General features: G+C 46.2%; 1 protein-coding gene across 5 annotated transcripts; it reads right to left on the reverse strand.

Annotated features, from left to right (window-relative positions):
• Positions 1–371: 371 nt before the first annotated feature.
• On the reverse strand, positions 372–19755 carry HNRNPUL2 (heterogeneous nuclear ribonucleoprotein U like 2). Of its 5 annotated transcripts, XM_075939303.1 has the most exons (17): positions 19038–19755; positions 16359–16494; positions 16018–16091; positions 15283–15422; positions 12436–12526; positions 10888–11000; positions 10277–10540; positions 9579–9701; positions 9082–9210; positions 8798–8966; positions 8350–8550; positions 6887–6963; positions 6031–6138; positions 2469–5679; positions 1771–2199; positions 1035–1080; positions 372–643 (listed from the first exon to the last, which is right to left on the reverse strand). In XM_075939303.1, exons 1-14 carry the CDS (start codon positions 19717–19719, stop codon positions 5611–5613), a joined length of 2376 nt encoding a protein of 791 aa, XP_075795418.1. In that variant the 5' UTR covers positions 19720–19755; the 3' UTR covers positions 372–643; positions 1035–1080; positions 1771–2199; positions 2469–5610. The 5 variants fall into 5 exon arrangements, with proteins under 5 accessions (XP_075795418.1, XP_075795419.1, XP_075795417.1 ...); XM_075939304.1 differs by having other exon boundaries at positions 372–638; positions 1771–5679; XM_075939302.1 differs by having other exon boundaries at positions 1771–5679.
• Positions 19756–20820: the final 1065 nt, after the last annotated feature.

The raw sequence follows: 20820 nt of genomic DNA on the forward strand, positions 1-20820 counted from the left end.
TACAGCTTGAGCTAAAGAGGCAGGCTCCCTAACTGGGCCTGTAACAGGCTCACAGACTGTGGAGTTTGGGAACAGGTAACTCACACCAACCAGTCAAAATAGACAAAATACCAGTCAGTTACTCCAGCACCCAGAATGGAGCTACCTTCTACACACCCACAAGACCTCTCCCTTCGCAGGAGTCCACTCTCCAAGAAGACCCCATTTCCCCACTATGATCCAGAAACTCATGGTAGGCTCACGCACCCCCCCTCCCCTCCCCTCCCAGTGGCTTTAGTTCCAGTAACTAGGAATATGATCCCCACCATTCACAGTACGCAGGGGAGTCAGATGATGTGGTGGGGGAGACACATTCACAGGCAAGCTGGAGATCAGAAATCATATCTTATGTTTATTATCTGTGAGAACAAAGAGTGACTGCATAATCTGCAAGCATCATGGGGCAGAAGTGCCATGCAGCACCCAAGGTGTTTGTAGTGTCCTCATGAAGACAGCATCTCCAGCTGGCAACAAGCCAGGATATCCTTGAGCAGCTTGGGTCCCACTCTTTGACATGGGGCCCAGGCATGTCTCTTTGAAGCAGAAGGCTGTGGTCATGGTTTTCTTCAGTGTGATCTCAAAGCTACTTTGACTCAAAGCTATTCTGGAAGAGAGGACTGAGAGTAAATGAAGGACAGAGATGTGCACCTGGTAAGGTTCTTTCCCGAAGCCTCTTCATTCACCCCCGCATCGTGCCCTTCCCCTCACTCCTGTCATCATCCCACCCCCATCTCCCTGTGTCTGCAGCAGATGGGACATGGCTCCATGATGGACTCTCATGGAACCAGGCACCACAGACTCAAATGCCACCTAGAATGGAGGCTTTCCCAATGAAATCAGGAACCTGGTATTTCATTGTAGTATGTGGGAGTGCCCTGGGAGGGGGAGCCCCAGCAGGGAGCACCTACTCCTGCCCTCAAACATTCCTCAGGGATGTTAGTTTCTGTGCAGCATGAGGTGAATGCTGTTCGCTCAGGCCCCCTCCCCTGACACACCAGCATTTGCTCCAGCTCCTCCACAGTCACTTTATCCTCCAGAATCCTAGGCAAAGGGGAGAAGAGCTTCCATTACTGGCATGACCCCTACCCCAGTATCCCTGCATCTAGAGGACTACCCAGAACAGGGGGCGACTAAGGCTAGATGGGTAATGCACCTGACAAAGGAAAATACTGCCTCTGTCCATCTTATTGGCACTACCCGAGTCTGCTCCCCATGTCTTGTATTCATGCCTACTCTGGACATGCCCTTTTCCTGGACCCCAGGCCCATCCCCAAATCTACCACCATCTTCAAAATCCTCACCAACCAATCCTGCACCCATCATCTCTCCAGTCCATTCCTGCACCCTCTCCTAGCACTCACCCATGCCAGTACTACCCCAATATCCAGGACCTTTTGCCACCCTCCTAAGAATAAGCAACAGTATCAGCTCCCCCCCAGCTTGGGATACAGGGACTCCAGGAATTAACTGGACTGAGGTTGGGACAGTTTGAGGTGGGGGTATTGCCCATTTCAGAGGCATCCCTTCTCCCGCGGAACGAGCAACAGCACGGGGGGGGGGGGAATTGCCCGTCCCCAAGGGAATGATCGGAAGGAGGGAAGCAGGACTCACAAGGAATCCCGGTTGCTTCATCTCCAGCCCCACAGAGCGGCATCCCAGGCAGGGATTGCCCTCTCTCCAGCGCCCTGGGGAAGAGGAGTCCGTCCCAGGAAGCGCCCCACGGCCCATTACCTTTCCAGCGCTGCATTGATCCGTCGCACGTTGGCCGTGATGGCAGCAGTGGTCCCGCTGAGCCGGCCAAGCGCTTCCTCCAGCACCTGGGCATCAGTCTGCGTCCGGCTCGGGCCGGGAAGAAGCAGCCCAGAGCTCCTGCTGCGCCGAGCAGCGCCCGGGAGCGAAGCCATTGCCTCCATGTCCAGGCAGGGAGCGCGGACCCGGAAGCACCCACGTGAGGCTTCGAAGAGCAGCCCAGTTGCTAAGTAAGGGTGTCTCCGGCTCTGGAGCCAGGCGGCGAGTCGTGCTCAGAACCAGCCCGTGATCAAAGCCCCAGCCCAGCCCACAAAGCGAATTGCAGGGGGCGGGGCGATGTCGAGCCTCCATTCTCCGGCCCAGCTGCCACCGGCGACACTATTCCGCCCTCCCCCCAGAAGGGCGCGCATGCTGCAGCGGAGAGAACAGAAGCGGGGGTAAGATTTAGAATACGGCTCCTCAAGCAAGAGCAAAGGGGCTGTTAGGCTCTAGGCCCTCATGACACCGCCCCCCCTCCTCCCCAACCTCCTTTCGGTTCAAATTAACCCCTCCCCCAGCACAAGGTTTCTTAAGAGAAAGAAGCGAAAACGCAGCAGCTATGCTCCTGGGTCCTACCCTGAGGGAGCAAGAATATTTTCCCTCACCCAGATGGAGCGAAAGCATGAGTGTGTTAACAATACCGTTGCCAGGGCCTCACACAGGAAAGGCAGGCTCCTCCATGCTAGGACCCATAATGAGCAGCAGGGACATTGCCTGCTCTCTGCTGTGCAAAACGAAGACTTAAGTGAATGCCAGGGATCTGAATAAAGGAGTCTTATGAAAAGAGCAAAATTAGCCTTGTTTTTTGAGGGTATTTTATTGGAGAGGGGAAGAAGAGCCAAAGTATAGAGACACCTATGAAGTCAGTGCAGCAACATAAGGATGTTAAGTCAAGCCAATGGTTATTTATTCTAAAAATGGAAGCTATTGCCTACATTTGCCAGAATCTGAAGGAAAGTTACAGATGTAAACAACCACACAGTTACATGTTCAATGGTAAAACCCTTTTACTGGCCACTTCAAAACGTTTTACAGTTTGTAAAAACATTTACAGCCTTCATGTTCTCTCAAGCTTTCCATCTACAGCAACTAAGACATACAATCATGAAACACTAACAGATCTAAAACAGGCTGCATTTCCTTGTTTACCATTTAATTTTTTCTTTTTTTCTTTTTTTTTAACAAAAATGTGCAGAAAAAGACATCTACTGAAGTTGCTAAGATCTCTTGGTCTTACGGACAAGGATGTGGCAGTTCTAGTCATCCCCAGAAAAACAGGTTTTATTTAAAAAGGACTATAGCTTCAAAAGTTATTTTTGTTAACGATGACAGCGCCTCCTGAAGTGATTTAAGCTTTCCTGGCTCCAGTGTCAGTTACTCCATGTCCCCCCAAACCCAATGAAGCTGTGGAGGATCTGTACACTGGAGGCTGCCTGTGCCCCACCCATTGGAAAGCACACCCCAAGAAGGAACTTTTTAAAAATACCAAAGCATTGATACACCCTTGCCAGCACACAGCTATTGCAGGATCCTGCTTTCTCCCCTCTACTCCTATCCCAAGAGTATTTTCTAGTGGCCTGAAGCATCATTTAAAATACCAGTTGCTTTGTTATAAAAACGGTCGTCACACAGTCACACGTTCAGATACACACATGCGGCACCACAGCTGGAGTCAGCAGAACTTTGCTTCTCACTAGTTCTTGCATTGGGAAGTGGCACAGGGCTGGGAGATCCCAGCAACCTGTTACATGTGCACTCTGGCACTGGCAGAGCCATGTCTCACCATGTCTTGGTCTGGATGGAGATTTTAGTCTGGGCTGGGATGTGACAATGGGCACTGGAGACAGGGCAGCTTGCAATGTTAGGCAAAGAATAAAAAAATTCAATTTTTAAAACAAATTAAAATGTTTGTATTTCAAACAAATCACAGGGAGAAGGTAATTTTCAAGCTGTAGAAGGGAAAGGAACTGGAGGATTGGACATAATTAGCTCCCTAGCCAAATCCAAGGCTATAGGACCAGAACCAAGAGTATTTACAATTCAATTCCTAAGAGGGTATTCTGTCCTCACTGGGAAAGATGGATGGAGGAAGAATCACAGGGCAGGAGACAAACTAACGAGAATGAAAAAAAAAAAAAAAAAAAAAAAGATCAATGCTAAATCTCATAATGGGAAAATAAATCAGCCCTCCCCCCTACAAGATACAAGCCAGCCACATCCACTTCTGCCATGAATGCACATCCTTACAGAAGTAGCTACTCCCTTCCCCCACACACACTATTGTCTGGGAAAGGTTATTTCTGAAATTATGCCCTCTCCTCCCACCAAATCTTACAAAAATTCTGAAGACTGAGGACAACCCAAATTTTATATTGGAGTACACCCTAAGCACTGAAGGGAATCCTCCTTCATGCAGTGTCCTCAGGAACCCCCCTCCCCTCTTCTGGGACTAGACTTCACAGCATGTGTCAAAGTCAAAACCTTATTATTTTCAAACCATGGGGAGGGTGGGACACACACACACACACCCACCCACTTCAGGCTGGTTCGCTACTGCACTCAATCGCCTTCCCTAGTTTCCTATATACACGCTCTACCAGTTTATCAAAACCACAGGAGCACGTTACCAATTGTGCCCTCTTCTTACGGTATAAAATTGTTGCTATTTTCAGCACCATCTCTTCACAGGTGAAGGAGATACACTGCATGGGTTGCCTATATACACACATTACGCTCTAATGAAGAAAAGATCCAGCAGAAACCCTGAGAAATGTTCCTTCTCTTCCACTAAAGAGGACAGACACTATACAGAGATGATTTAGCACCTGGCCAAGCCTGCTAGCCTGGGGGTGGGGAAGGGGACAGGAGAGTCTCGCCGAGACAGTCTGCTCTGGCCAAGGAAGAACGAGAATTTAGGGACTGGCAAACCAAATTCCTGTGCTTCCTTCTGTCAAAAAAAACCAGCTCATGATTCAACTTACAAGCTTTCGGGGAAATTTACTTGCTGGGATGGGAGAGGGGGAAGTGTGTGTGTGTAAAGCAAACTGCTTGACTAAAAAAAAATCACAGGCTTTGGCCAGGGATATGTTACATCCAGCCAGCACAGCAGTGTCAGACAAGACAACAGCAGGAACGTTGAACTCTGCCAGATTTTCCAAGGTGGAAACGATCCTTTCTCCACCAGTTACTGAAGAGCAACAAGTCTTCAGAATCACTGTGGGAAGAGCCCCACACATCACCCTAAAGCTAGATCAGCAAATGATAATCTGGAAGAAAATCAGTTTTGCAAGTGAATGATCAATTAATATTGCCTGCCTCCCAATCCTCCCTCTCACCCCAGGGGACGCTGGCCCCTCTATTCTCACTCATCTGTACCTCCCTGTTCTTACATGTTCAATTCTCATCACTGAGCGCATCTCGCAAACCCTGCACCTCACTGCCCAGCTGCCAGTCCAGCTGCTCTAGAAAGTTGTTAAAGGGTATGTGGTTTTCCTGCCCAATCACAGGGTACAGGCCAGGCAGCACTAAGTGCTGCACTCTCTGCGCAAACATTCTGATTACAAATATCTAACTAGGTTTGAAATGTTTTATAGAATAAGACAATATTCTTTTCAACAAACTTTTTTTAAAAAAAATTTACAGGTTTTTTTTTCCTCCTCCCACCCCTCCCCCCCGCCGCCGCTCTCCCCCCAACAGCCCTGTTTCCATTGGTTGTGTTTTGGGAAGTGGCAGACACCTCCGCACATTCAGCTTCTTGGCTGAAGGGTGAAGACGGCTGGGATTTCACCGATATCCTTGGTATCCGTAGTAGTTCCTGTAGTATCGGTCTCTGTCTTGGTAGTAGTTCTGCCACTGGACGGAAAACAAATAGCTTGTATTTAGGGGCGCTGTGCTGGAAAAGTCAAGTTCCCATTATAACCATGCAACTATAGCTTCCACCCAGCCCAAGTCCTCTTCCACAAATGTCCTAAGACAACAGCTTTCAACTGGGAGCACGCTACTGTGGCTTAACCTGCTTGCTTCCAAACTGCTCACTCTTCCACGTGGAAAGTTGCTACAGTTGCTACAGGGATACTAGGATGATACTTCTACAGGTGGACTATCACGGTAACAAATGGGAACTGAGGTGTCCACAGACACACACTTAAAGGTTGAGAAGCCCCTCCTAGAATTATTACTGCCCTGTGGAGTGTGGCCACTCACCTCCCGGTTGTACTGCCTGTAGTAATCTCGGTATCTGTTGTAGTCATACTCGCGTCCATAGAATCGATCATAATCCCCTCTGTACCGGTCATAGAAATTACGGTAACCCTATGATAATAGAGATTGTTAGCTAAGCACATCTAACAACGTACCCTGTAGAAAAATACGGCCTTGTAGTAAACAGAACCCCATCCTATGGAAACACCTCATATCCTCCAGTAATTCTTTCAGCTGTACAGTCTCTCTTTCAGCTACCCAAACCTCTCAAAGCATTTCACACAGAGGTGGGTGCATATCCCTGTCTCAAGGGGGAAAACAGCAAAAAAAAAAGGGGCAACTAGGACTAGAACACCTAGGTTCAGGCAACCACCAGGATGAAGCACATGGCTATTTTCAGGCAGATGGTGGTTGCCAATAATCTGACTTAAAAGTTTAGGCATGGTGCAAAGGTTCCCAAGTCTAGCAGGAAGAACTCATTATCAGTACAGACGTTACATTTTTTTTTTTAAATCTCCATCTCATGGGAGGTAGTGTGGCCTAGAGACTAGAACACTGGATTGAGACTCAGGACATCTGGGTTCCATTCCTGGCTTTGCCACTGGCCTGCTGGGAGTCCTTGGGCAAGGTCACTTTCCTCTCTGTGCTTCTGGCCTCCTTTGTAAAGTACTTTGAGATCTATGGACAAAAAGCACCATACAAGAGCTAGTATTATCATCCTCTCTTCCTCCTCTTGGGAAGAAAATGGTGCAAGAATCACCCCAAAAACGCCCTCTTTTCCCTGTTGAGAAAAATCAACGATGGCCATCATACCCCCTGCTCGAGTCTGATATGAAGTAGTCAGAACTATTGCACTCACTCCTCTGTTTCCAGGCTGCCCCCAGTACTGCTGCTGCCCATAAGATCGATTGTCATAACCTCGGCGCTGCCCACCAACTAGAAAGGAAACAAGCAAGATCCGTCAATGCTACAGATGCACTACCTCCTAAACATCAGCAAGAGTCAAGCTGTTCCTGCATTGCCCCATGACTTGCAATCTCATGATGGCAGAAGCCAAAAAACAGCTTGTCAGAGACTTTCTAATTACAGCTCTGCACAGTAACTGCCTCCAGGTTGTGTGTTTCACTTCTGGGGAGTGAGAGCAGCAAATGTTCATTACAGAAGGCAGCTAGACTAGGTTTAATGAAACAGTACCATATTTCACACCCTCCAATGAAGTTATAGGGGAGAGAAAATCCAGCAGCAGCCCCACTTATCTCAATCTCAGCATCTCTCCAACAAAGTAAAAGAATGGGGTTTGGAAAGGAAGAGCATAGCATGAGACAGACAACACACCCTAAACAGAGGTTAAACAGTAGTGGAATAACATCCCACAGTCTACAGCATGACCAGAACTAATTAATACAGATATCGATAACCTACAGGAAATAAAACATGCATTGGTGTTATCTGTCAGGGATACTGAAAGAGTTAGAATTGTTGGCAGTGAAAAGCAGAGGGAAAGTGAAACTGCAGGATATTCTGAAAGGTGAAAGATGGTGCGATAGAATGAGACTCAATTCAGATAAATAAGGTAGCTAGGGTAAGCTGTCTCCAAGCAGGAGTCTAGGGAGTTGAGACAAGGGCTTACATCATTGTCATGTTGGCTGCAGCAAAATAATGCACATTTAAGACTAAAAACAAAGCCTCAGGTAGAAAGGATACATGCAAATTAAGAAAAATGTGTCACCAGTGAGGGTAACAAAAGCTTACAGGCAGGGCTCGACAAATCGCTATTTCTACTCGCCCATGGCAAGTAGATTTCAGCCGGTTGCCCCGTTCACCGGCGGCGCGCACATGTGCAATGCGGGTCTTGCGCATGTGCAGTGCGGGGCTGGTGAGTAGATTTCGCCGCCGTTTGTCAAGCCCTGCTTATGGGAACAGAGCACTCTGTATAATACAGGTTTTAGATGGTTACTTCTACCATGACAGTAAGAATTAAGGACCTGGAGGTAGCTCAAATTTCATTGAAAGGCAAATGTTTCTGAAAACTGCAGCCCTCTGTTAGCACAAGAACAATTTGGCTCTGAATAAGGAAATGCAAGTTAAACCATAAGGTTAACTAGGCAAGAAGGTGCTTGAGAGAAGAACTAGAAGCTAGAGTGGAGAGAAAGTTCTGCTGTCTTGCTGAGGCCTGCACTTGGTGACCCAATTCCCTTCTTCCACACCTAGGGAGTAGAATCCTTACACATTGCCTTGACATCAAGAGAATATGGCATAAGGAGCCTTTAGACACAAAAGAGACCAGAGAGGCAATGCTGCCTAGGCCCTGCAGAGCCTCACCATATCCCTGGCCTCGGTTGCGGTTCTGACGGTTGCGTTTGTTGCGATTATTGCGACGGTTTGCCCGTTTCTCAGATGGAGGGAGCAGTTTTCTGGCCTCCTCCTTGTATTTGGTGACCAGTGGCTGGGCCTCCTCTTTCACCAGCTCTTCATACATCACCTCATCTAAGTAATCACTCTTCTCCGGAAGTGAGAAGTTAGCTGTGTTAAAATGAAAACAGCAAGAGAATTCACAATATCAAGGCAACTTTCAGTGGCTTGAGACCCTACTTCCCAGCAAAAAAGAGATTCGAGAGGTTAACACACTTCCTACCCCATCACCCAGAAGGAGTACCTCAGCGCCTACCACTGCCCAGGATAGTCTGGAAAGAGCTAGTTTCTCTGAATTATTTAAGGATTGTTAGAGATGCTGCAGCACAATGCAACAGGCTTGGTTGAACCAGTCTACCTTTCATTTCCAGCATCACTGATTCAGGCACATCCTCCCCCTCAACCTCTTTCCTCAATTCCAGCCTCTTCTTCCAGTCTTCTTCGTTGGGAACAATCACGATCACCTTGCGAGAGAAACCCTTGAAAGCAAGCAGCTTCCGTCGCTGACCAGAGTTATACACATTACACTGAGGGGGGAGAAAAGAAACAGGTTTCAGAAATTCATCTGCCACTACTCAACTCATCTTGCCTTGAAGTCAAATTGGCTCAGGAAAGGAAGTTCCTGGGGGTTAGTAACAATACCTGATCAAGAATGTAGTTTCTCTTTGCCCTGGGAGCAATCTGAACCAGCTTGCTAAGGCACTGGGCAGCTTGCTGGATTAACAGGTCTCGGCTCTTGGGATCTACTTCTTCTTCTTCAAGGCCCTTTGTCTGGCAAGAGGAACAAGGAACATCAATAAGATTCTTTAGATACAGTGTACAACCAATCCTGTGGTCACCCCTCTCTAGCACTGGTGCCCCATAAAAGGTGTCACATAAACCAGAACATAATTGCCACAGCTTGGTCACTAGCTGTCTTCACCCTAGAATCATATACAGACTGATTTCAAAAGAGGGGAAAACCCACTCCTTTTTGCTGCTATCAGAGGAATCCCGTCCCCTTACTACTCCACTAAGCAATTTTCTGCAATGCCACATTTATAGCAGAACACTGGCAATGGAAGATAAAGCTACTATATTTTTTAGGATCGTCCTGCCAACTCAGTCCTGGAAGGGCTCTACCCAATGGAAGGGCTTACCCTCATTTGGTAAAGAACAGTCTCTGTTCCCAAGATGTTGTATCGTTTCTCTTGATTGTCCTGGGTGTACTTCTGTGCCCACTGGGTCTTTCCAGACCCTGGCAGTCCAACCATCAGCAGTACCTGCAATAAACATCACACAGGCTACGTCTAGACTGCAAGCCTTTTTTGAAAGATACTTTCGAAAAAGCCTCTTTCGAAAAAGAGCGTCTAGACTACAACCAGTACATTCGAAAAAGCAAGCCACTTTTTCGAAAGAGCACCCAGGCAGTCTCGATGCTCTCTTTCAAAAAAGCACAGTTTGCTTTTTTCATAGTGCCTTTTTTTCGAAAGAGCATTTTCGAAAAAAGGCGTTATTCCTCATAAAACGAGGTTTACCACGGTCAAAAAACCTGCTACGTTCTTTCGATTTACTTTCGAAAGAACACGGCAGCAGTCTAGACGCAGGTAAAGATTTTTTCGAAAAAAGCCTGCAGTCTAGACACACCCACAGAGATTAGAGGAAGAGCTGAAATGATTAAGTAGCTCTGAGGAGAAACAGTTAAAGTCAACACTATAACTTGCCAGGAATGGCTCTTTCCACATATATTTCAGGTATTCCTTTAAAAAACAGGCCCATATGCTTGCAACCACTAACTCTCAGCCATGATTACTCCTTACAAGCAGTAACTAAGTCTGTCTGAAACGAACCCCATTACCTCACATTCCTCTGTGGTTTTTGGTGGAAGAGGTGTGCGCACTCGATCTTCAACTGGAATGGCATGGATGAACACATATTCCTCACGAATTGGGAAGAAGGGCTCCTCCTTCTGACCGAAGTTCAATTCAACCACACAGTTTTTGCACAGCACATGTGGCAAGAGGGCTCTCTCACCCAGAGATTCTTTAATGATCTGGAAGGCTACTCCCAGATCTTCCCCATTCTTGGAAAAGGACAGCTCCACCTCTTCACTCTCAAAGTTCTGTGACAACAAAGAACACAAGAATCCTGAGATCAGAAGCTTTGAGGGTTGGCCACTATTTTGCCTCCACCATCTTTCCTCCAAAACCATCTCCTAACAGGCTCCAGCACAAACAGGAGGAAAGCCACTTCCAGGCTTATTGTTGTCCAATCTAATGCAGTCAATCAGAAACATACCAGAGAGACATTTCAAGACTGTCTTCCTGTTTGCAGAAAGTATACAGCTGTTTCCTTACACACAGGAGAGGAATGGACTATCTTATGTTAACACATTTTGATGCGAGGATAGAAAACTTCCTCCCTCCTGCCTCTGAAATGTCTACCACAGGTTTTATCTCGAGTACTTACAGCAAAGCAGCTGATCACATCATTCTCCCCAAAGGGCTGACCAAACTCCTCAAACTGCCCATTTTCAGCCTTCAATCCTCGTCCATCATAGCCATAGGAAAACTCATCCTCACCTGAAAAAGAGCAGCAGATAAATGTTTGAAATCAAAATGAACAGGTTAAGAGGAAAGGCTCTGTACATCTGGGGACTGACTTTGAAAATCACAAGACATGTATGGTACATGACCAGCATTGATCCAGAGTTAGGTATGCAAGTTTTTAGATAGTAGGGAATAAGTGCATCACCCATTGGAAATGTTATGCAATTGGTTGTGGTAAGCAGTAGGGATGTTAATGTGTGTCCCTGTATACAAGGTTAAGCAATAAGCCCGGGCTAATCGGTTAATCATGTATCAAAGGAAGCAGGGTGTGGGGGAGGAGAAAGGAAGGAGCCAGTGCATGTGGGGAGCTGGCTTTTAAGCTGGCTCTTGCTGAGCCACCTGCCCCCCATGCTGCTACCTTTGATACAGAGGCAGCAGCACAGGAGGAGGGGCAGGTGGGAACCGTTACATGCAAGAAGCCTACTTTCAAGCTGGCCCCCACAAAGCCGCTAGCCCCAACTCCTCCCTCTACTGCTGCCTTTGCGTGGGGAAGAGGGAGTAGGCAGGAGCTGGGGCTCAGGCCAGCTTAAAAGCCATCTTTCTGCAAGCACCGTCTCCCTCCTTCCCAATTTCAGTGGTTACATGTTTACAAAAATACTTATTTTAACATCCCTAGTAAGCAGATATGTAAATGGGTAAGGACTGTTCCACTGTCCTTCAGTTTCTGGAGTGGGCTCTCTGCAGGAAGAATTTGGGCTACTTCCCTAACTGTGGCCCTTGTCAGTAATGTCCTGTTTATTCATCTTGGTACTGTTGGTGTCCTGTGATGTGTTCTGCGTATATGTCCCTCAACCACATGACTGTTTCAGACACCATGATCTGCCTCATCAGCCAAACATGTTTTCGCAAATTGTGTTATGGTTAGAAATGTTAAATATTGAGTAACTGACTAATCGAATAGTCGATGCACTTTGCATCGACTATTCGATTAGTCGATAGGGCGCCTCTGCCTTTGATGTGTAGCAATAGTCCTAGGGTTGTAGCTCCATGTGGCATTGCCACTTTGAAACACCACAGGGAGCTCAGCGTCAGGCTGCACACAGCATTTCAAAGCGGCAGCACCGCATGGAGCCCCGAGTCAGCTGGCTCCCACACTGATCCTGGGCTTCATACGGCGCTGATACTTTGAAACGCTGTGTGCAACCTGGGGACACCCTAGATGGCCCAGGCTCCATGTGGCACTGCCACTTTGAAGTACTCCCTCCTCCCCACTTGCTGCCTCTTTCTGATAGAGGGAGCAAGGGGGTGGGAGAGCAACTCTAAGCATTTGCTTACCAGATAGTCGACTAGTTGTTCACATCTCGTCACGGTTGAGCCAAACTGCCCATTAATACTTTTACAAAATCTCAATAGCTCAGTAACCTGCTGCAGTTTATAGCTAACATAGAAGAAAAATGAACTCAGTTACCTAGTTGGGAACGAGAGAAATCCACAGACCATCCAACCCGAAGAAGCGGGACCTCTGTACTACCTTCCTTCACTGGAAGGTTCTGTGTCACCTAGAGAAATTACAGGAGAAGTCATTTAGCATGTTGTGTTGTTTGCAAAACTAGTCAGGCCTCTGCAAGACTATAATCCTCCAGGTCCTAGTCAAAAGATTTACACAATCTGGACACAGGCACAGATCTCTGTACTAAAGCCACAGGTTAATGTGGTATTTCTCTTGCTTTCCCTACAGTCTATTCAAATATAGATCTCATCTGCTTCAGAGAGAGGCACTCATGTCAGATACTGTAAAGTAGGGGAAACCTTTTTTGGGTTGGGGGCTGCTGACCCACAGAAAAAAAAAATCAGTCGGGGGCCACACACAAGTGAGAAACAAAAAACCCAAAAACAAAAAATGTGGCCCCTGGCTGAGAAGGAAAAAGACTCCCCATTTACCCCTCGCACACCAGAGCATAAAGGGCTCATCCTAGCAGATATTGTGTGCTCAAGCCCCACCGTGAGGCAACAGGGGGCTGTAGCACCAGCATGGACTCCACAATGGTGGAGGGCCACTGAGCCTCAGGGGCCAGATCCAGGCAAGCCAGGGGCCGCATCCAGCCTGAGGTTCCCCACCCCTGCCCTAAGACAAACACAGCAGCAGCACCAAATCACCTCCGCCATTTAGAAGTTGATTCCCCAAGAGTTAGAACAAACCACATTTAGACAGTCTATTCTTTTGGTGCAGAGCCCAGTGAGATATCTGACCATGGCAATGTTCCCCCAGCCAATCCTTGACTATTGCTTAGGTGAGACACTATACTAGTAGGACTATATACTCACTTGTTTCCCTCTACAAAAACTCTATCGTCTCCAACTACCCATTATCGCACAAGATCAGAGACAGTAACAGGAATGAAAGACAGCACTGGGAACCTGGCGCCATATAGAAACTTGTGTCTTGGCATTGGGATGTATATATTTATGTTCTGAAATCCATTTACCAAGACTGCCAAATTCTGAGCTTCAACCAGCATTCTCATGATTACTCCCATCTGAGAGGATATCCACCAACTAGAAATTCTCTTAAATAGGAGACTGTAGTGATAAAGGTAAACATAAGGAAATATGTATTTTATGCAAAACTGGTTCCTTTCAGGTATGGCCACACCAATACCCAGGACTGAACAGCTACTGATGAAATAACGAGGAATTTCTTTTCCAAAATAAAATAATTGCTTTACATGGGAAATCCTTTATCTGGGAAAAGAAAAATCTTGTGACAAACCCACAAAATTCAGCATTTAAATATAACTTGCACAGAAATAAGAAATAGCATTGCACTCTTTTCACTTTTCCTAGGCAGTCTGAAAGCCTCCTGAAAATAGGGATGTTAAAATGCATGTAACTGTGTACAGCTGCTCCCCGAGTTGCGAACGGTCGAGTTACAACTGTTCGCACTTACAACCAAAGCTCCCATGGAGCGGTCGTAAAGGCGGTCCCTGAGTTACGAACACAACCCGCGCTTACGAACAGCACGGTCGCGTGTAACTCAGTGGGGTCCAAGTTACGAACAGTTCGAGTTACGGACCAATAAGATGAGCTTATTGGTTACCCATTTAAATAGCTACACTGTTACATCCATACCTGAAAGATGTTTAAGAAAAAGCTTTTTATACATTAGGTATCTAAGACTAAGTTATACAGAGGCTGCTGTGAATGAAGAACTAGTAAAGTTAGCGTCACAAAAAACTGACAGCTGAGGAAAAAAAGAGAGATAGGGAATTTCAGCTAGACTGATTACAAGTCTGCTTTGAGAACAACTGTATTATTGGAATGCATAATTAACACTTGGAAAGAAATAAATGTTTGCTAAAGATTAAACCCTCCATAACTCTTCTTTTTATGAGCCTTTTGTCCTTAATTGAACCAAACTCCTTATCATCCCATCCCCAAGCACCCTATGCCCTCCAGCAAACTAGGGAAATCCAGACTTGATAAATCTTTATACTGCAAAAGTAAAACACAAGGAAAAAAAGACCCTAGAATTTTCAGGCGGTCTTTCTATTAAAAGCAGCAAAAGGCTACAATTAAATAAATTTAAGTGAGAAATTTGGCTCTGATACAAAAAGTGGGCCTTTGTTTGCATTTTTAAACAGAGCCACAGCCAGAGTCAATTCTGACATTCTCTCTCTACACTCTGGGGCTGTCTCTAAACTACATCCCTTTCTCAAAAAAGGGATTTAAATTAGACATTTTAAAATTGCAAATGAAGCTGGATTTAAATTTTCCACACTTCATTTGCATAATGGCATCCGCAGGGTTTTTTCGAAAGAAAAACGTTTGTTTAGATGGGGATCATTTGGAGGAGTACAGGATCTTTCAAAAAAGGGTTTTATTTTCAAATGATCCCCGTCTAAACAACCGTTTTTCTTTCCAAAAGCCCCTTTTCAAAAAAACCTGCAGCTGCCATTATGCAAATGAAGTGCGGGAAATTTAAATCCCAGCTTTATTTGCAATTTCAAAGTGTCTAATTTACATCCCTTTTTCTAGAAAAGGGATGTAGTTTAGACACAGCTCGGGAAAGATCTTCTCATCACAACAGTACCTTACCCAGTCCTTGTGTCACACACACACATCCTTAAGATAAGCATGGTGAGTTTCTTTAGAGCTAATCTAAATTTCAACCTATTAAATATTACTAGATTTTTATTAAATTAGACTACCTCAGATCTAACATCTCATTCAGTATTGCAAGGGCCAGGGATCAGTAGAACAGCCTTGCCACTTCCCAACACATTGACTCACCACATCCATCTACCAGGTGTCCTACCTTTGCCTCAAAGCAGACTTTCCCCTTTGTCACTCCATGGGTGCTCCTGGCCCCAGACCAAAGGGAGGGGAACTTCTCTGAGAAAAGAGGTTGTCCTCCATAGCGGTCCTTGCTTGCTTTGAAGTGGAGATCAGATGTATCTATCAGAAAGGAGACATCAGTTTACACCAAGTTCCTTCTTCACATGTACACAAAAGCATTAAACCACAAGCACCAGTAAGTCTGGTTCATATCTAGATAGAAATTAACATGTTAGAAGATAGTCTTCTACCCTTCTTCTCTTCCAGTTTTACTGGCAGGCCCAAAGTTGCTCTAGTGTAGTAGTTTTCAACCTTTTCACATTTGTAGGCATCTGCAAAATTCCAGACGGAGGTGCAGACACCTTTGGAAGTCTTAAGACACTTTTCATACCCCCAGGAGTTCGCAGACCAGACTGAAAAGCACTACTTTCGTGCAACAGCATTAATGCTGCACTTTCCACTCAAGTACCTCCAAATCTACCATATATTGACCAAAAGATCAAAAAGAATTACACATGTTCCAGCTCCACACAGTTCCACTTACGCAAGCTTCTGTAAACCCTATGGTGGATGAAGGAGCAGAGAGGCCTCGGTTGTTTTGACACAAACATCATTAGCTGTGATGCTGGGTTTCTCAAATTATATACCTAATAATTAAAGCTCTGAATTTTAAATGTAGTATGAATCAAATAGCTACCACATCGCCTATACATACATGTGTCCAGGATCACAACAGTTTCATCATCTTCCTCTCTCGGTTCTTCTTCTGGTGGTGGTGGAGACTTAGACCTAGGCAAGAGTGAGAGAAGAAACAAGAGATCAGGTTCCTACAGAATATCCAGGAATAAGCCCATTTAGAATAGAAAAAAAACAGCAGAATGTAAATCAAGAACACATATTCTGACATAGTTCCAAATCAAATTTAAACCTTTCCCCTGCATCCACGAGCAAGGTCTGCCTAATTCCAGAGTCAGCTGATCAAAACATTTTATCCATTGCCTACGAAGTAACGTGAATCGCCTGTAAGAACTGGACCCAAGATTTGCTGCTTCTTACCGACTATTGTAAGCTTCCTCTCGGAATTCATAATAAGCACGGCCATGTTCTTCTTTTTCTTCACGTTGTCTCTTAACCCCTCGTCGCTCTCCATCTGAACCTGTTGGCTTTGATTTATCCCCGTCCTCTTCGTCCACTGTTGGGGGCAAAAGAAAAAGTCAGCAAGTCTTACTGAAAGTGAAACAAAACTTATGGGTTCCACTTGCCTGATATATCCTCTTGGCAAAGAGATGACACCTATAAAGTGCTTCTGTCTCATGGACAGTCTATAAAAAATTTGGCCATTTCATTAAACTTTAAAAAAAAACTGTTAAAGGGACACCATCATCTTAAAGATTACACTTCTGCCTGACTGTCATCTACTGATGAATGACAATAAAGATCACTACAAATCCTCATTTCAGTTTGTTTAGTTTAGAACCAGCTTTGCTATTTCCCATTTTACTCATGTGAATCGTTCACACTGCAATTTGGGAAAATAACATTCCAGAAACAAAAATAGGATTTTATAAAAACACAAAAATTAACAGATGTACTCACGGGTATGATTGGTACCTGAAACTACTTTTAACTTTGTTAAACTGACCAAACTTTAAGTTGACAGCATTATTTAATTATGTTGAATTGGTAAACACAGATGTGAACTGAAGAACTAAAGTGTTTTTGGAAGCAAACATTTAAATTCAGTTTCTCCCTAACTTACATATAAAATCTGGGTTTAATGTTCATTAGTTAATTAGTAACATCTGTAATTGTCTGAAATGAAATGAACTGTACAAGCATTAAGTATCCATATTAATACCCCATGTTTCACATACAAATTGCTGAAGATACAGATATGCCCTAAAGAGTGCAGGAAAAGCTCTAGAGAAACACCTCATTTTACTCTGGTCTTGCCAGAATACAACGAGATGTATTTTACATTTTTAATTTTGCATTTATATTTTTCCAACTGTTAGGCCTTAAAACTTTGTTTTATTTCCCCCACAGACTTAGATCTCACAAACATACTTTTGAAACCCCCTAATTCAAGGAGGGTGAGAGAGAGATGGGACTTGACAGGAGAGCCCTGATAGTAAAGTTAAATGTGTGTTTGCGAGATCAGGGTCTCTGAAGTCACATGCATATATTTTATAGAAAAAACAAAGCTGACCTTGTAGTAACAACATAAATCAAAGCCAACCAAAACCCAAAGAAAAAAATCCAATTAAATTGTGTGCGCTATGGTCAGATGGGCTTTCCCCTCCCTGAACACTTTAGAAACCAAAATAAGGGAAGGAATAGGAAAGAGTGATATCAAAGTTGTTATTTGTATTTGCTATTTTACAATGAACTTGTAAAATAGCAAATGATTAATGACAAACAGCTAGTAAGCAGAGCGATCAGCCTGGAAAGTCTCTCAAACATAAAACTTTGCAATCAACTTTTATTTATCTTTTATTGTAAGCAATCACAAAGATTACCCTAACTGAAGTTTAAGTGTTAGTTGATCAACTTCAAGCTTATACAGACCTGAAAAACTCTCCGTAAGCTTGATTATTTCACCAATAACATTCAGTCTAATAACAGATATGTACCTTTCATATTCTGTTTCTCTAATATTCTGGGACCCTCACCACTACAACTAACCTGCAAACTGTCTGTTTGCTATGGACATTTTTGACAAAGGTTTATAGTCAGGTCCCTCCCCCCTCTAAATTTTGAGATTTCATGGGAAGATAGGAAAAAAACAGTAAAGTGTGTTTAGATGCCAATTTTAATTACAAGTGTTGGTAACAGACTCAGTGATAAATATGGGTGCCTGGAACTACTTTCAATTTAAAACAGATTTGGATTTTATCCCAAAAGGACATCAATGAAGAGAACTGTCAGCTTTGCCTTGGTGCTGACAGAACTTTACCATCACACCCTATAGCCCCATTCTGGGGTTTATTGCCCATGCACAAAAGACAGGGTTTCTGAACCAAAAGCCAATGCACAGAGATATTCAGACAAGTGAAAGGATGAATTATGTACAGGGATATTATCACTGAGCCTGGAAATCCCCATCCAGGAGGCAGGGCAGTTTGTGCCCTCAAAATTGAAAAGTTTCACAGATTTCTTCTTATTCTGCACATGCACCAGGAACTGTATAATCCTACTTGGGTTATTTAAAATATTATGTCACAGATTTACACAGACCTATTTATCAAATATGTCTGAAACTAGAAGCTCCCAATCCTTTGGTCTGCCCCCCAGATACCTGGCTGCAGTGATACTGGAGGAAAATAATTGGGGAAACAGGACTAGATAGCTGGGGTAAAGTGGACCAGGACATAATGTGAAATAAATTGTAAGATATCTGAATATGAGAGGGAAGGGAACAGTCCCAGATAGACAGGAGAAGCAGAAACTGATGGGGCCCAAGAGATTCCCATGAAAGATGTGGGGAGGGATCTGGATGTGTAGGATAAAAAGGTTGCATTTGCGGGGTAAGGTAAACCCATGGAAGATGTGGGATTAGGAGCTGGATGTGCCGGAAAGGGGATTAGAGAATATAAGGGGTGTCCTGCAGATGGGTTGGAAAGAGCAACCGGATGTGCAGGGTATGACTTGTGGGGTAAGGTAGTGTCCGTGGGGCAAGGAATCGGCGGGAGTCACCTACGGCTGATTTCCCCCCAACCCCGTCAGAGGCCTCACCGGGCTCCTCGCCCCCCTCTTTGGTCTCAGCCTCGGCCGCCGCCGCCTCATCCCCGCTGGGCCCCTCTTCCTGCGGTCGCTCAGCTCCATTCACGCCGCCTCCTTCGCTCTCTTCGGGCTGGGGCTGGGGCTGCGTCTGGGCCTGGGCCGCTTCTTCCTGGGGCCCGGGCTGCGGTTGGGCCTCCCCGCCCAAGGCCGGGGCCGGCTCCTCGTCAGCCAGCAGCGCCTCCTCATCTTCCTCTTCTTCTTCCTCTTCCTCCTCCTCTTCTTCGTCCTCGTCGTCATCGCCCTCCCCACGCGGATGGATTCCGACAGGGCCCCCCGCGGGCCCCGGCTCCACCCCAGAGCAGGCCCCGGCAGCGCCGGCCTCCTCGGGCCCGGCCGCCAGCATCTCGGCGTCCAGGGCCTCCTGCAGCCGCTGGGCAAGCTCCACCTTTAGCCCACGAGAATCGAGACCACGGCGACCCAGCTCAGCCCGAAGCTCAGTCACCTTCAGACGCTTCACGTCCATGGCAAGGGGGGGACAAGGCAGCGAGCGAGAGACTCCGACCGACCCAGCGCCTCGGCCGCCCGCGCCGCTACTGCGCCTGCGCCGAACCCCGCCGCCGCCTCGCAACACCACAGCGCAAGCGCGCCCACCGGACGAACAGACCACTGCGCAAGCGCGGGAGGCTGGGCCCATCAAGGCGCACGCGCAGCCCTCCGAGCGTCGCTTCGGTTGCTCAATGCGCAAGCGCAGTCTCAAGGCCGCCCACACCGTCGCGCAAGCGCAGACTCCAACGGCCTCTTGGGCTCACCAACATGCAGGCGGGGCTCCCCAACGGCCGACTAGGCTGGCCATGACGCACGCGCGTTGTCCCCACTACCCACACAACTACACATGCGCGCATCACAGCCATCGCCTGGTCCGGTAAAGGCGCGTGCGCTCCCGCCCACTCATTGACTCTGCGCAGACTCCAATTGTTTTCTCTTAGCCGCCGCGAAAACCGCAGGCGGTTGTCCTCGAGCTGACCATTTAGTTGCGCACGCGCCGCCTACGTACATAGCGATCTCGTTTTAGGCGGGTGTTTGAGGCCTCTATGGCCCAGTCGTACGGGAGGCTGCTGAATTTTATGTTTGGCTCGTTCTTTTTCTAAGCTGCCTAGCAACTGTAAGGCTTGTTTGTGATTGGGTGGCCTCCGATGCGCTTTCAAATGCCCCGTACCGTGCTTCAGTTTATCCGGGCGCCATTTTGTGCCTTGGTACCTCAGGCTGAGAGAAAAAAGCTGACCGAGATTAGCCCGGCTCCCTACAGTTGCAACTACCCCGGGCCCAGTGCACCAGTCCCCACTGTGTAAGGAGCAATTACCTGTCCCTGCTGAACCTGTTCCTCAGTTATTGGGGCAATTAATGCATCCCATTGTGGCTTTCTGGAAGGTATTGCGGGCCCTAACCCCTCCACAGTGTACCTGCACCCATGTATATGTGGGCAGTTACTCTCCTGAAGCTGTCTGCCTCCACATAGAAGCCAAGTAATTACCCGGATGATGAAGGGCAGTTTTCTCCCCCACCTTAGGGTTGCCAGGTGTCTGGTTTTGAACCGGACAGTTGGTATTTGAGGGTTCTGTCTGGGAAACAAATTGAGTAAATAGAAATGTCTGGTATTTTCTAATTAGGTGAGTTTTATTATTATTATTATTTAATTATTATGAGTATCAGTACGTAGTTGCGAACTGCCTGGCTGGTAGAAATGCTCATGCTGTGTGAGTGTGTCTACCAGCCAAGCAGTACACAGCTACAGGAG

The sequence above is a fragment of the Pelodiscus sinensis genome, chromosome 11, assembly GCF_049634645.1.
Source record: "Pelodiscus sinensis isolate JC-2024 chromosome 11, ASM4963464v1, whole genome shotgun sequence".
Lineage (NCBI taxonomy): Eukaryota > Metazoa > Chordata > Testudines > Trionychidae > Pelodiscus > Pelodiscus sinensis.

Coding starts and splice junctions, on each gene's coding strand:
- HNRNPUL2 (XM_075939303.1), bottom strand. CDS start 19,719: ATGGGCCCAGCCTCCCGCGCTTGCGCAGTGGTCTGTTCGTCCGGTGGG. Junction 6,139..6,886: donor GGCAGCCTGGAAACAGAGGA/GTGAGTGCAATA, acceptor CTATTATCATAG/GGTTACCGTAATTTCTATGA. Junction 5,680..6,030: donor ACAGGCAGTACAACCGGGAG/GTGAGTGGCCAC, acceptor TTTTCCGTCCAG/TGGCAGAACTACTACCAAGA.